The following is a 16,086-nucleotide window of genomic DNA, read 5'->3' as shown; positions in this document are numbered from 1 at the left end:
ATGACTTTAATGAGAAAGGTAAAGTGTTTCTTAAATACAGAACATTTTTTAAAGTTTTTTTAACCTTTAAATAGTTGTACAAGAGAGTTTCAGTTTAACATGTCAATTTATGTGTACATTGCATTTTGATCAGTGTCACCCCTTCTGTCATTCCTTAACTTGCTCTTAATAGAATGTGGGGCTTGAAGTCTGGGCCTAGGCACTGCCCCTCAGCTCTTCAGCACAAGAATAACACACTACCACTTAAGCCACAGTGTCACTTCTGGCTTTTATCTGTTTATGTGGTGCTGAGGAATTGAACCCAGGGCCTCATGCACGCGAAGCAAGCACTCTACCACTGACCCACCTTCCCAGCCTCTAGAATGTGACTTAAATGCCACTCACTTTCATTATTTTTGGATCTGGAAACTAAAATGTTTTAAATGTTAGGAAATTGATTAGGAAGATGTAAGTGTCAGGCTATGAAAAGTGTACTTTTTGTGTGTGTGCGTTTATGTGCCAGTAGTGGGGCTTAAACTAAGGCCATATGCTGTGTGTGTGTGTGTGTGTGTGTGTGTGTGTTGTGTGTTGTGTGTTGTGTGTGTGTGTGCGCACTCTTCAGCTCAAGGCAAGCACTCTACCACTTGAGCCACATCGCCATTTATGGTTTTCTGGTGGTTTATTGGAGATAGGAGTTTCATGGACTTTTCTGCCCAGGCTGGCTTTGAACTGTGATCTCAGATCTCAGCCTCCTGAGTAGCTAGGATTACATGTGTGAGCCACCGGCGCCCAGCTAGTTTTGAACTTTGTTAAAGCATAAGTTTAGTAAACTTAAGAATTATAAAGTTGTCTTTAACAACCTGGATGTTGAAAAGACACCACAAAGGGAGATGTACATATCTTAGTCACTAATAAATGTCCCAAATATATATAGTGTGTCTTAGAGAAAAATGATGCAGTAAGAGCCTGTTTGAGTGAGTGTGTATTATAAACAAAACTTGATTACCAGGCAAAAACCTGCTAACTAGGCAAAATGCTGCTGAGAACCTGAACTTAAAAAGCAATTGCCGGGGCTGGGAAGGTAGCTCAGTGGTAGAGTACTTGCCTTGCATGCGTGAGGCCCTGGGTTCGATTCCTCAGCACCATATAAGCTGGAAATAGTGCTGTGGCTCAAGTGGTACAGCGTTAGCCTTGAGCTGAGAGCTCAAGCGCCCAGGCCCAGAGTTCAGGCCCAATGTCCGCTACCTCCCCCCCCCCCAAAAAAAAAAAAAAAAAAAAAGGAATTGCCATGTTATGTATCAAAGTGCATTGTTTTCTTTTCTTTCTTTCTTTTTTTTTTTTTTGGGTCCGGTCGTGGGGCCTGAACTCTGGGCCTGGGCGCTATCCCTCAGCTCTTCAGCTCAAGGCTAGCACTCTACCACTTGAGCCACAGCACCACTTCCAGCTTTTTTTTTCTTTCTTTCTGCTTATGTGGTGCTGAGGAATTGAACCCAGGGCCTCATGCATGCAAGGCAAGTACTCTACCACTGAGCCACCTTCCCAGCCCATAAAGTGCATTGTTTTCTATGTTTAAGTTAATAGATTTTGTGTGTGTATGTGGTACTGGGGTTTTAACTTAAGCCTACTATTTGATCCATGCTTCCAGCCCCAGAATTTTTTCTTAGAGTAAGATGAGAGTATGTTTTGAGTGGTTAAAAAGTCATTTTTTCTGAAATGCTGGCTATTGGAACCTGTTCCTGTAAGATTGAACATACAGAGATACCTACCTCACAGGCTTAGTGCCGCCGAATCCTGTCTGTACCTTTTCAATCTGACACTGCTTAGAACTTTTTCTTTCTTGGCAGTTGATTCAGACCCCTGTGACGACCCCCCTTGGGCTGATCATGCTGAAGACAACCTCAGAAGAACTAGCTTGTCCCCGTGAGGACCTCAGTGTGGCTCGGAAAGAGGAGCTGCGGAAACTGCTGCTGGACCAGGTGCAGACTGTGCTTGGGCTCCTGACAGGTAAGTAGCATGGTGTGCCCAGAGCTCCCACAAGCCTCTGTGCTGTTGCTGAGACCAAGTGTAAAATGGAAGTTCGGTGCTGTCTTCCCTCTACTTACCAGCAGTACATGGTAGGACTTCAAAATAAAGTTGTAACTCAGTTTCCTTGTAGCCTTTCTAACCTAGTCCTGCCTATAACTATGACTAGTCATGGGAATATGATTGACATGCTCACAATGGAGTCTTAAGTAGGTGTATAGTGAGTTCTTTATTTAAGATCATTTAAGGCCGGGAGAAATTGGAAGAGTAGTAAGATGTAAGACAAGGGAGGTGGAGGTGTAGTTCAGTTGATAGAGCACTAGACCATGTCTCATACCTCTTATATCCTACTCACATGCCATCAAATTTATACTTTCTTCATTTTTTTTTTTTTTGCTGGTACTGAAGCTTGAAATCAGGGCCTGCACACTTTCCCTTCAAGGCTGGTGGCTCTACCACTTGAACCCCAGCTCTACTTCCAGCTTTTTGGTGACTAATTGGAGATAAGACTCTCACAGACTTTTTCTGCCTGAGCTGGCTTTGAACCTTTTTTATTTTCTTTAAATCTTATTTTATTACTTTTCTTTTATTTTTGGTTAGCGCTTACACTTGCACTCAGGGCCTTGCTGCCATGGGTGAACTCTCCTTTTGCTTAAGCTAGCCCCCTATGACTTTGAGCCATAGCACTACTTCTGGTTTTCTGGTTTAATTGGAGATAAGAGTCTTACCAACTTTCCTTTCTGGGTTGGTTTTGAACCACAGTTCTCAGATCTCAGCCTCCTTAGTAGCTAGTATTATAGACTAGAGTCATCAGCATCTGGCTTATTTTGTTATCTTTTAAGTAGTTGTACAAAGGAGTTGTCATTTAAGAAAGCAGTTTATGTGTCTTTCTTTTTAACATTCTTACCCATTCCTTTCAACCTACCCTGGCTTTGAAAGTTGAAGCTCAGATCTCAGCTTCCTGAGTAAGATTACAGCTGTGAGCCACCAGCACCTGGCTAAATTAATACTTTAAAACACAACAAAGTTATGCAGTTATCACCACTATGTAATTCTAGAGCATTTGCATAACTCCAGAAAGAAACTCCATTAGAGGGCATTCTCCATTCTCCTCTTTCCCTGACAGTCACTAGCTAGGGTATGTGTCTGGATTGGCCTTAGCATAAAATGGATTCATACTTGCCATTTGTATCCGACATGTTTCCTGGGCAGGCAGAGCTGAACAAGGAAGGAGACATTGTAGAGGAGGTGAAAAGCTCAGGGGCAGACAACAGGAAGTCAGAGGAAAAGGTTAGATTATGGAAAGAAAAGCAGGGCAGAGGTTGAAAAAGAAAGCTTGTGTTGAATGTATAGTGGATTATTCATTTCACATGTTAAAGCCTTGGGTGTGGGGTGGCTTGAGGGCTGGGCTAGGTGAGGTTAGTTGCCAACATGTGGGGTGGTGCCTCTTACCTGGTGAGGTCTGTGGGCTAAGTGATGAGCTCCAGGGAGCAGCTGATGTACAGGTCTGTGAGTGGAGGCCTGTTGGGTGACTCAGAGCTGGACCATAGTCAGAATGAGTTGGGGCCTAGAATGAGACTTGAAGATGTATGTTTGAAGCCATGACAGGAGATGAGTTGCTCCAGCAGAAATGGTGACATAGAACTAAGTCTATCACAGGACCTGGGGAAGGTACCGTTTAAATGCTGGATGGGTACAGGGTGTGGTAGAGGCCAAAAAGAAGCAGTGGTACTCAAGAAACCAGAGAAAATCTAGGAAAGAATGGCAACACAGGGTCAGAGAGATGTATGGGCATAGCCTAGAGTGTGTGGAGTACCATGCTGTGTCAAGGAGAAGGGTTCAGGTGGTTACCAGGTGGCTGGTGAAGATTGGTATTAGAAGAGTAGTGGGGAGAAACCACATGGCAAAGTCAGGGTGATGCAGTCAAGATTCTGAATTGGACAGGACTCTGAAAGATAGCTAAGAGTGGGCATAGCTGATACTAGAGAGGGATGATTAAATACTGATCTTTGATCAAAGGTATTAATAAACCTTTTTGTGTGATAATACTGCAGTTTGAACTCAGAGCCTCACTCAGCTTATTGCTCATGGATTGTATTCTGTCATAAGCTATGCCTCCTCCAGTCTGGCATTTTTCTGGTTAATTGGAGGTGTAGCCTTTTAGACTCTCTGTCTGGGCTGGCTTTGAACCTCAACCTTCTGAGTAGCTAGGATTCAGTTGTGAGCCACTGGTACCTGGCTTAATAAATCATATTTTAAAACTTGATTCTTACGATTGTCACATGTTGGACTTTATATTTTGCTTAAACTCAGTTTCTCCTTTCTTGGTAGGTATCTTGGAGACTGTTTGGGACAAACACAGTGTTACTGCTGCCACCCCACCACCATCCCCAACTTCAGGAGAAAGTGGTATGGTCTGCTGCCACCTATGGCATTTCTGGTTAAGTGCATTCCGGGGTTCCAGTGGGGCATAACAAGTTTTGTCTACCTGGTACAGGTAGACAATGGTAATGACTTAATGGTAATCCATTTTGGCCCATTTGTCCATGTTTTCTGACTAGCTAGCTCTCTATTGTTTATTGTGTGTGTGTGGGGGGTGGTGGTTTGAACTCAAGGCTAGACAGGTGTTTTTAGTTCAGCCATTTCTCCAGCTGTTTTCATCTTATTTTTCCAATTGGGTCTTGTATGTTTTTCCTGGGACCAGGATTAGACTAGGTTCCTCCTATGCATGCCTCCTGTGGATGACAGGTATGAACTGCTCTGCTTGGCTTGTTGATTGATGTGAGGAGGTCTCACTAATGGTTTTTTTCACTGTGGATTTGCATGTCAATCCTCAGGATTTATTTCATCCTCCTTATTAGTTGGGATTACAAAATGTGCACCACTACTCCTTTGTTTCTTCTCTGCTCATTATGATGGTGGTATCTTTGATCTTGTGTCAGTTGCCTCTATCTCTTTTAATTTATTGTTGTCCGTTCTAGTTTGTGGACTCTTTGATTTTTGTTTTTCCCTCAGACTTCTTGGCCATATTGCTTGTACTGAAGTTGGTTTAAGCTGGGGCTTGACTGGTCTGCTTTGCTACTCTGCAGAGCCACAAAGAGGTGGTACTGGCCTGAAGGACAAGGCATAGCATAGGAGAGAACTTCCCAGCTGGTCTATTTCAAGAGCCATGTTGCGCAGGACACATGGGAGACCAGTTTGCCTGCATTGAATTTGCATCATAATATAAACGAGAGAATGTTAAGCTTGAGCATTGTTGTAGTGGTTATTAACTACTTTATTAGTAGCCAGTTAGATATATCTAACTCTTCTTTACTCATCTCAGTAAGTATCTATTTCAGGAGTCACTGATTCAAGGAAAGAAGACATTGTGACTGGGTAGGAATTTTAGTTTCTGAATGCTTCTGTTTACATCTGTTTTCACAGATGCTTTTCAAGTAGAGGACATCCTGTGAATTGGCACAAATTTCTTCCTCTCTGCTAAAGGCTGGATGTGACTAATGAAAAATAATTGCTACATCTTTCTCTTCTTCTACCTCAAGAAAATAGACTGTTGCAATCAGACATCCTTAAGCCCAAACTGTCTTATGTACCCTGTCATTAATATGTGGAAGTTGAAATTCTTTCAGTTACTATACAATAGAAAATATGCCATGAGTTTTTTTTTTTTTTTTTTTGGTCGTCATGGGGCTTTAATGCTGGGCTTTGGCGCTGTCCCTTGCTGTTCAGCTCAAGGCATGTGCTCTACCGCTTGAGCCACAGCGCCACTCCTGGTTTTCTAGTGGTTTATTGGAGATAAGGACTTTCCTGCCCAGGCTGTCTTTGAACCGAGATCCTCCTCAGATCTCAGCCTCCTGAGTAGCTATTACAGGCATGAGCCACCAGCAGCACCCTGCTGTCATGAGTTTTGAAGGCTGCTTAGAGTACCCAAGTTCCATTTATCATAATTGGATTAAAAACTATCTCAGAGTTCTAGAGTATATTCAGAACTCATCGGAATTTGAGCTATACAGTTGTACTTAATGGCAAATGCATCATTGGCCTTTTTTTTTTTTTTTTTTTTTGTGCCAGTCCAGGGGCCTGAGCCCTGTCCCTGGGGTTTTGTGCTCAGGCTGGTATTCTGGATGGCATTTTACCACTTAAGCCACAGCTCCACTTCTGGCTTTTTTGGTGGTTGGTTAATTGGAGATAAGAATCTCATGAACTTCCTTGCTCCTGCTGCCTTTGAACCACCATCCTCAGATTTTAGCTTCCTGAGTAGCTAGGACTACCGGTGTGAGCCACTGATACCTGGCTTAATGTAGCTGAGCAGGTTTATACTTTGGATTATTTGAATGATTAAAGTTTACAAATGATGCTGCCGTTTGGTTTTTTGATTAGACCAATACAAGGCATATTTCCCAGTATGCCTAGTCACTAAATTTCCCCTTTCATATAAGATTAGTTCTGTCTCCTCATAGTGGGGTACTAGGTAAGCATCCAGTAGAGCTTCCTAGCACCTCTCAATACTGTTGTGGTACTCACTTGTTTTCAGTAGCAGAAGCTGCATTTTTAGTTGACCTCATCAGGTATGTTCTGATCTACTTTATTTTCTTTGGGGTTGGGTTGGGGAATATTAGATCATACACATAAAAAGTATTTTCTGCTCTTTTACATGTTGTCTAGTTTTTATTCATGAGATGAGGTGACAGTTCTGTATGATCCATTTAAATGTGTGTTGCTCACTTTATGAGTAGTGCTTATATACTATTATTATTATTATTATTATTATTATTATTATTATTATTATTATTATTATTATTTTTGCCAGTCTTAGGGCTTGAACTCAGGGCCTGAGGGCTGTCCTTAAGCTTCTTTTGCCCAAGGCTACCACTTGAGAGACCACACTTCTTCTGTTTTTTTTCTGACTGGTTTATCAGAGATAAGAGTTTCCTAGACTTTCCTGTCCTTGGCTGGCTAGTTTCTCAAACTGCTACTCTCAGATCTCAGCTTCCTGAGTAGCTAGGATTACAGGTGTGAGCCACCATTGCCTAGCTACAGTTTTTTTTCTTAAGCATTGAATTTTGTTATTTGGAAAAAAGTGAAATACATTAAGGCTTGGGAGGGGGTGGGGAGCTTAGGGAGGTAAATAAACTTTTAAACTGGTGTACTTCCTCTTTCAAAAATTTCTTGCATTTTCTCTGTGTTTGGTAGTTGTAAGCAAAGTCATCAGATCTTGCCCCATTGTGTGAACAGTTCTGATGACTTAATCAACATATATTCTGCTGCCTTTGCTCAGTTGTCTTTGGGCATTTACAGCACAGTCAAGTAAAACTTGCAGAAAAATTTCTTGACCCTGTGTGGTTTTGTAGAGGAAATTCATTCTGAGAAAGTACAAGGTTCAGTGAATAAACCAAACTAGTTCCTTAGTTACTGTCTCCTTACTTTCTATTTTCTAGCTTACAATTGGTTATAGTGGTGGGGCAGATTTCATTGTTAAATTTCCACTCCTGTTTACAACATATTCCATTCCATTATCCCTTTTTCCCTCTTCTCAAAACAATTTCAACTTGAATAATTTCATTGTTTTATTTTTATAGTTTCTAATAATATATCTCCACAGTATTCAGCTTCCTTCATCTGTTCCCTTCTAAGAAGAAAGATCAGGGACTGCTCCTTGCATCATCTGTAACACACACAATCTGGATGTGGAAAATGGTTTGAAGTGTGGGGAGGTAACGTGGTGGGGGGAGGTGTACAGAATTTCTCAGAATAGTTCCTCAAATTGTTGCCTCATCCTCTAATCCCAATCAGTGAGGAACACTTACATCATTATGCTGAAGGCTTGCTTCAAGGCCTTCACAGGCAAGGGACCTGGGGCTTTTGAGGGCAACTGCCAGAGCCCTCATGGCCAGGGTGAGAGAGCAGAGATAGGAACCCAGCATCCACTCACAAACACATGCTTTCTGTCCTAACTTGTCCACCTCAGTCACTGTCACCACTTCTGATCACGTCCTTCTTCTCCTGGCGTTGTGTGCTGGCCTTAACCTAAATTTAATGGACATATGGCCTTGAGTGAGTCCTTTCACCCTCTCTGACACTGATGTCAATTTTAAGAGAATAGCTACTGTTAAGGGTAAACCAGTGAATGTGTGGACAAAGCACCTTGCTCTTGCTGCTGCTCCTTGTTGTACAGTCTCTGCCTCTTGGTCTCCTCTTAGTCTGTACTTCCTGCTCGGTCAATTGGAAAAAAAAGTGTACAAAATGAAATGAGATTGATGCTGCAGTTCTGAGTTAGCTTTGATTGTTGTTCTTTAGTAAAAGTGAAGAGACTATCTTTGTTACACAAATGCTGTGCAGTTTTTAGTGTAAGGTTTGCATACACACTGATGAAAAGTTTGTAGAGAAGCTTGAGTTGAATAATTCACACCTTCCTACTTTTCCAAACTCTTGTTCAGGTGTGTATCTTTGTGCATTTGCACATCTTTTCATGGATACCTTATAAGCTACCTATTGAAAGACAATCAGAGGATCAGTCTCAGTACACTGCCTGTGATCTCATTCCCTCCTTTCAAAGGTTCTTGGGATATTTTCCTCTCATTTTACTAAGTTAAGGCTATGGGTAGACTATTGGTTGTCAGCTGGGGTGTTCTGCCCTGTAGTGTAAGGTCTGGAGAGAGGTGGTTAACACAGCTGGAGGAGAGCTTCTGTCCTGTAGTGAATGGAGACTGGGATGCTGCTAATCTACAGTGCAGAGCATACCAAGGCTTTATTCAGCCCTACATTTCAACAGCGCTAACTAAGGTTGAGAAACCCTGAGGCAACAAACTTGAAATTTTAGTAAGTTAAAAAATAAAAATAAAAAAGCCAAAGGGAAGAATGATAGGATTTTGTAGGAGAGTTTCTTAGAGTTGTGACAGCCACCATGGTCAGCCTCCAAGTTAGTAAATATACTATACTCTGCCCACATACTTTTTTTTTGTCCTGGGCGTTTTTTTGAACTCTGGGCCTTGAGCTTGCTAGGGAGGTAATCTACTCCTGAGCCACACTTCCAGTGTTCCCCATTTCCCCCTTTCCCCCTTTTTGGCTCTGAAGCAGGGTCTCACTTCTTGCCCAGGTACAGTCCTAGACTACAGTCCCCCTATTTTAGGTTTCTCATTGTAGCTAGGGTGACAGGTGCATATTACCACATCAGCTTCTTCCATTGATGGTGTCTTTTCTGCCCAGGCTGGTCTAGAACCATGGTTCTTTAACATCAGCCTCCCAAATAATATTGTAAGTGTAAGCCACTGTTGTTCAGTTTTTATTTATTTATTTTTAAGATGGGCCTGTGTAGCACATGGTCACCTCTAGTAGAGAACCTCCTGTCTCTGCCTCCTGAGTGCTATCTGCCTGCAGTCCACTCTGCCTGGAAATGTTCCTTACTTAGATTAGAAATTGTTATTTGGTGATGTGTTAAATTAATTTTTCTCTTTTGAAGATTTGTGTTGTTGTTTTAATAAGTTTTTCATTTCCCTATGTCTCAGCTTCTATATATTTTTAAAATTAATTAACTTATTTATTTATTTATTTATTTATTTATTGTCAGTCATGGGGCCTGAATTCTGGACCTGGGCGCTATCCCTCAGCTCTTCAGCTCAAGGCTAGCGCTCTACCACTTGAGCCACAGCGCCACTTCTGGCTTTTTTCTTTTTGCTTATGTGGTGCTGAGGAATCAAACCCAGGGCCTCAAGCATGCAAGGCAAGCGCTCTACCACTGGAGCCACCTTCCCAGCTGCTTCTATATATATATATTTTTTTGTCAGTCGTGGGCCTGAACTCTGGGCCTGGGCGCTGCCCCTCAGCTCTTCAGCTCAAGGCTAATGCTCTACCAGTTGAGCCACAGTGCCACTCCTGGCTTTTTCTGCTTATGTGGTGCTGAGGAATTGAACCCAGGGCCTCATGCATGCAAGGCAAGTACTCTACCACTGAGCCACCTTCCCAGACCCATGCTTCTATCTTTTTTATATGAATTTTTGTCCTTGGTTTTAGTTTTTAACTCATTAGTATCTAACTTTATGATGTTAAGGCCTTTTATGTTATGAACATGTATTTTTTTCTTATGGTTATGATTGTAGAAGATGCAAGAAAAGGAAACTTTGGTAGGCAGAGGCCTTTGGTAATATTACTACTCTGTTTCCTGGGAATCTGCTGTTCTACAGATCTTATTGAAACCACATTTAGGTCAGAATAGTGAGACTATAGCCAGATTTTTTTTCCCTCAAGAATCAGTATTAGTTATTCTATTTTGCTCTGCTATTAAGTTTTTGTAGTGTGTTTGTGTGTATATATATGCATAAGCCAGGGATTGGACCCAGGCTTATATGTGCTAAGCTTAGCAGCGTGTGCTCTGTCACTGAGGTAGACCCCAGCCCCTATTCTTGGTGTTTAACGCTGAACATGATGATTTTATTTTTTATTTCATATGTGACTATAAGCTTTTTCTGGGGGAAGAAGAATTACTTAGAGTGTTTGTGAGGGATTTGATACTGGTTATTGTAAAAGCTTCTTTTAAATTTCCAGGTGACTTACTAAGTAACCTGTTGCAGAGTCCTAGCTCAGCCAAATTGTTGAATCAGCCTATCCCCATCCTCGATGCGGAGAGTGAGTATATCTGTTCTTTGGCCTTGGAGTGTCTGGCCCATCTCTTCAGTTGGATTCCTCTGTCTGCCAGCATCACCCCGTCCCTCCTCACCACCATCTTCCACTTTGCACGCTTTGGCTGTGACATCCGGGCCAGAAAGATGGCATCAGTGAATGGCAGCAGCCAGAACTGTGTCTTGGGACAGGAGCGTGGCCGGCTTGGTGTGCTGGCCATGTCCTGCATCAATGAACTCATGTCCAAAAACTGTGTACCTATGGAATTTGAGGAGTATTTGCTGCGTATGTTCCAGCAGACCTTCTACCTCCTGCAGAAGATCACCAGGGATAACAACGCCCACACGGTGAAGAGCAGGCTAGAAGAGCTTGATGAGAGGTAATGCAAAAGGTGGAGTCACTGTGCTGGAGACAGGGCTTGTTTGTTACGCCATGCCACGTGCTGTCTGTAACCTGTTTAATTTCAGAATATGGGCCTCCTGGTAAGGAACAGAAAGGTAGGTGGGTATGTACAGCAAGTCCAGACTGAGCTGGAAGGGCTAGGGTGGTTAAGGGAAGTGAGTTGAGTGTGGAAAATGGTGGTGGCTTGTGTAGGCCTGTTGTCTCTCCTCCCTGTTGTCTATCTCCTGTCCTGTCCACGCCTCTGTCCCCTTCCTCACTATCTGCCTGCAGGTCTGAGGTGTGCAGGAACCAAGAGCGTGGCCCCTGCCTACGTAGGTGAGAACAGAAGAGGCTCATGGAGGTACAGGGGTTCTGTTGCTCTTTCTCACTGGATGCTGCTTGTTTTCACCATCCAGCTGTTTCCCAGTGGGCATCTTATGGTATATAGGAGTGTTGTTAGTATCATAATAAGTTTTACACAAATGATGCCTGTTCGCTCAAAGACAGGATAAATATTGATGAGAGTGCAGTCAGTGTGGCACATGTCTGTATTGCTTTGCTGCTTCCTCATGAATAGAGCCTAAAATTCTTCAAGCCTGTTTTCATAGAGTCCTTTAGGATATGAGTTGAGTATAATAGTCTTGAGACAGGGTTGCATTATTTATTTCTTTTGCAGATGATGTCATGTATGTATTTTACAACTTTCACTGATAAGGTGCTACTGCTGTGTAAAGATGAAGGCAGTTGAGGCCTGCCTTGTACACTGTTGAGCAGCGTTCAAGTAGATGTACTGGGTTGGATTACTCAATGTTTACATAGCTTAGCAGTAAAATTTATTAATATTTCAATTTGTTTTCCTTCCATTGTCTTTATTAAGCTCTAGAGTTATTTATTTTCTTTTTCTCAAAATATGTAACAGAATATAATGTCAGCTATCTAAAATCAATGAAGTTTTAGTGCTCTATTATCTTTAGTGCTTTTTAAATTGGATACAAGTTTTTGTAAAGTTAAATTGATACAGAAGATTATTTTGATTCCATCTGTTATAAATAAGTTTTGTGTGATGCTTATTTTGTAAGATCAGGAAAGAAGTAGTCTGAAAAATATTTCATTATTTAGTAATGACTTTTTTTTTTTTTTTTTTGCCTGTCCTAGGACTTGAACTCTTGGTCTGGGCGCTGTCCCTGAGCTGCTTTTACTTAAGGCTAGTACTCTAATACTTGAGCCACAGCTCCACTTCTAGCTTTCTGTGATTAATTGGAGATAAGTGTCTCATGGACTTTCCTGCCTGGGCTGGCTTTACACTGCAATCCCCACATCTCAGCCTCCTGAGTTGCTAGGGTTACAGGTGTAAGCCAGTGGTGCCTATCAGTAATTTTTTTTTTCCCCTGTCCTGGGTCTTGAACTTAGGGCCTAGACACTGTCCCTGAGCTTCTATTGCTCAAGGATAGCACTGTTACCATTTGAGCCACAGCACCACTTCTGGCTTTTTCTGTTTATGTGATACTGAGGAATTGAACTCAAGGATTTGTGCATGCTAGACAAGCACTGTACCACTAAGCCACATTTCCAACCCCCACCAATAATTTTTACATGATTTCAGCTGCTTCAGTAGTCACACAATTTCTTATCCTTTCTAGTTTTGTTTGAAGAAGGGTTGGCTTGCCTTCATGTGTTAATTAAGAATTGAGCTACCTGTAGCAGCCAGCAACTATTAATTTTTTTGACTTTTCCTTTTAAAGCCCACTGTGGCCCCCAAACTGTTAGGGTTCATATTCAGTTGGCATAGAAAGCTGTCATGGATTATCTGTGTGCTGACTTTGTTCCGTGTAACTTTTGTGCTCTTGCTTTTTTTTTTTAAATTTAACCCTAACTTCCTGTTGCACTGGAAGCAGAAAGGTGACATAGAGAATACTGTGTTCTTATTTCCTGGCTTGTGGGTCTCACTACTAATTCTGAACATCTCTGTCCACTCTTGGTTTCTGAGCTGCTTAACCAAGGCCTAGGCTTTTCTTCTCTTCTGCCTTTTTTCTAACTTTCTTGTTCATTAGCAACTATATCAGAAGGTGGGCAAGGGAAAGAAAATGAGGTGAAATTGAATCTTTACTGAACACCTGTGGGTTGGTGGTTGGTCCCCTCTTCTCTGTTTCTCCCCCTCCCTCCCCTTTTTTGTCTGTTTTTTGTTTTCATGTGCTAGAGATCTAACTCATAGCCATGACATGCTAGGCACATGCTCTACCACTGACCTGTAGCCTAGCCCTGTGTTTTAAAAATTGGGTTGAATTTTAAAATAAGATTGATTTTGGTGGATATCTTGTCTCTGATTTCTCTTTGTTCATTTTGTGGGCAATGGGTACAGCTTCCTAAGGAGCAGTAAGCTTGCTGTCATTGAAGATCCATGTGAGAAATATAATGCAATACTCCAACAGAGGACTGAGCAGTTGCTGCTCCTGAGTATTAGTGGTTGGAGGATCAGAGAGAAGCCCTTTGTATTTTTCTGCCTCTCAAAACTATTGATCTTAGCTGGGCATCAATGGTTCATGCCTGTAATACTTAGCTACACAGGAGGCTGAGATCTCAGGATCATGGTTTAGAGCCATCCTGGGTAGCAAAGTTTATGAGACTCTTATCTCCAATGAATTATCAAAGATATGGAAGTTGCACTGTGGCTCAAGTGGTAGATTGCTAGCCTGGAATGAAAAAGCTCAGTGATAGTGCACAGGTACTGAATTCAAGCTCCAGGACTGCCACAAAAAACCAAAAACAAACCTATTGATCTTAATACCTTTTTTCCCCTTCCCAATATTTGGTCTAATCTTAATCTAAGATCGAATCCTTACTGAAACAAATTAACTTTATTTTATTTATTTTTTATTTTTTTGGGTCCAGTCATGGGGCCTGAACTCTAGGCCTGGGTGCTCTCCCTCAGCTCTTCAGCTCAAGGCTAGCGCTCTACCACTTGAGCCACAGCACCACTTCTGGCTTTTTTCTTTTTGCTTATGTGGTGCTGAGGAATTGAACCCAGGGCCTCAAGCATGCAAGGCAAGCGCTCTACCACTGAGCCACCTTCCCAGCCCTTAACTTTATTTTTAAAGAGCTGAATATAAGCCCACAGTGAATAGAGAGAAGTTGGCTGCTTTTGGGGACAGTATCCAGGAATAATAGGAAGCATTTTGTTTTTTTGGGCCAGTTTTGTTTCTCTGAGGTATGAATTGTCTTATCCTCCTTTATTATTTTACTCATCTCTGCTTTAAAACATAGCCTTTCTGCTGGGCTCTTGCCTGTAATCCTAGCAACTCAGGAGGCTGAGATTTGCGGATCATGGTTCAAAGCCTGGGCAGGAAAGACCTTGAGACTCTTTTTTTTTTTTTTTTTCCTGTCGATCATGGGAGCTGAACTCTGGGCCTGGGCCCGGGCCCTGTCTCTCAGCTCTTTAGCTCGAGGCTAGCGCTTTACCACTTGAACTACAACACTACTTCCAGCTTTTTTTCCCTGCTTATGTGGTGCTAAGGAATCAAACGCAGGGCCTCATGCATGGGATTAAGCCCCACGACTGACAAAAACAACAACAAAACAAAGCCTTTTTTTTTGGGTTGGTCATGGAGCCTGAACTTTGGGCCTCTGTCCCTTAGCTCTTCAGGTCAAGGCAAGTGCTGTACTAGTTGGGCCATAGCACCACTTCCAGCTTTTTCTGCTTATGTGGTGCTGAGGAATTGAACTCAGGGCCTCATGCATGCAAAGCAAGCATTCTACCACTGAACCACCTTCCCAGCTCCTAAAACATAGCCTTTTGCAGTTAGGAGATTCAGAATTGCTTTTAGACTTTCACTTTCAGCTACGGCCTAATATGACTTTACTTTTTTTTTGGGGGGGGGGGTCTGGTCGTGGGGCCTGAACTCTGGGCCTGGGCGCTGTCCCTCAGCTCTTCAGCTCAAGGCTAGTGCTCTACCACTTGAGCCACGGCACCACTTCCGACTTTTTTCTTTTTTGCTTATGTAGTGCTGAGGAATCGAACCCAGGGCCTCATGCATGCAAGGTAAGCGCTCTACCACTGAGCCACCTTCCCAGCTTTTTTGTTTTTTTTAAGTTGGTCATGGGGCTTGAACTCAGGACCAGGGCACTATCCCTGAGCTTTTTTGTTCATGCTAGTGCTGTACCACTTTGAGTCATAGCTCTACTTCTGGTTTTCTGGTGGTTAATTGGAGATAAGAGTATCATAGACTTTCCTGCCCTAGCTAGCTTTGAATCATGATATTTAGATCTCAGCCTCCCGAGTAGCTAGAATTACAGGCCTGAGCTACCAGCACCTGGCTGTGACTTTACCATTTTGTTGGTGTCTGAAGTGTGACTTTTGTAGGTGTGTCCATCTCATTTTCTAATCACCTTTTGGTATTAGGGGCTTAAAATGACAGTTTTGACATGGGTGTGATGATGTGTTGTGTGCTTAGTAGAGAGCCTTCTGTCCGTGGCCCTTACTGTCCTGAGAAATGACTTAGTGAGCAGATGCATGGGGAACACTGGGCTGGGAATGGATGACAGTCTTCTCTGCTACCAGCTGGCTGAGTTACAGGGGACCAGTGCATTACCTCTTTGGGTCTCATCTGCCAAATGGGAGCATCAGACTAAATTGTCCCCAAGGCCTATCTAGCTCTGAACTCCCTTGTATTTGAAAATCCCTGTAACACGGGCTAAATGTACTGACTCAGAGCAAGAGAGGGACAAATGAGCCCTAGGGTTTGAGCCTGAGCCTGTACACTGGATACCAAGCCCTGTAGCACCTTGGTCTTGGTCTGCAGCACACTGCATTCTAATGTTGGCCTTCCAGCAAAGAAAATCAACTTCGAGATTTGCCACATGAAGTGACGTTATCATCTGCCCATCAGCTTCTTACACTATCCCTTTCACTTCGGGTGGGTTGTACAGTGAATGAGTTAGAAGTAGGTGAGTGAACACTAGTTGGTAACAAGCCTTGGAGGGTGTGTCTGAGGATTAAAGCTGCTTTTCTGCTATGTTGCAGGTGGTAATGGAATGAAGGGTTGCCTGTCCTGTAGGTAATTGTTGTAGGCCTTTATATTTTTAACTGAAAAC

General features: G+C 42.6%; 1 protein-coding gene across 2 annotated transcripts in view; it reads left to right on the top strand.

Annotated features, from left to right (window-relative positions):
* LOC138841698 (exportin-6) overlaps positions 1-16,086 on the top strand; it is an 87,944-nt gene that overhangs the window by 32,007 nt on the left and 39,851 nt on the right. For both annotated transcript variants that reach the window (XM_070042476.1, XM_070042475.1), the window contains exons 5-7: positions 1,824-1,983; positions 4,333-4,410; positions 10,543-10,996. In XM_070042476.1, coding sequence (XP_069898577.1) covers positions 1,824-1,983; positions 4,333-4,410; positions 10,543-10,996 — 692 coding nt within the window. The remainder of the gene's footprint in view (positions 1-1,823; positions 1,984-4,332; positions 4,411-10,542; positions 10,997-16,086) is intronic.

This window comes from Dipodomys merriami, unplaced genomic scaffold, assembly GCF_024711535.1.
Source record: "Dipodomys merriami isolate MVZ:Mamm:240054 unplaced genomic scaffold, mDipMer1.0.p SCAF_328, whole genome shotgun sequence".
Lineage (NCBI taxonomy): Eukaryota > Metazoa > Chordata > Mammalia > Rodentia > Heteromyidae > Dipodomys > Dipodomys merriami.
Note: the sequence above shows the minus strand (reverse complement) of the source record. Positions and strands in the feature narration are given on the sequence as shown.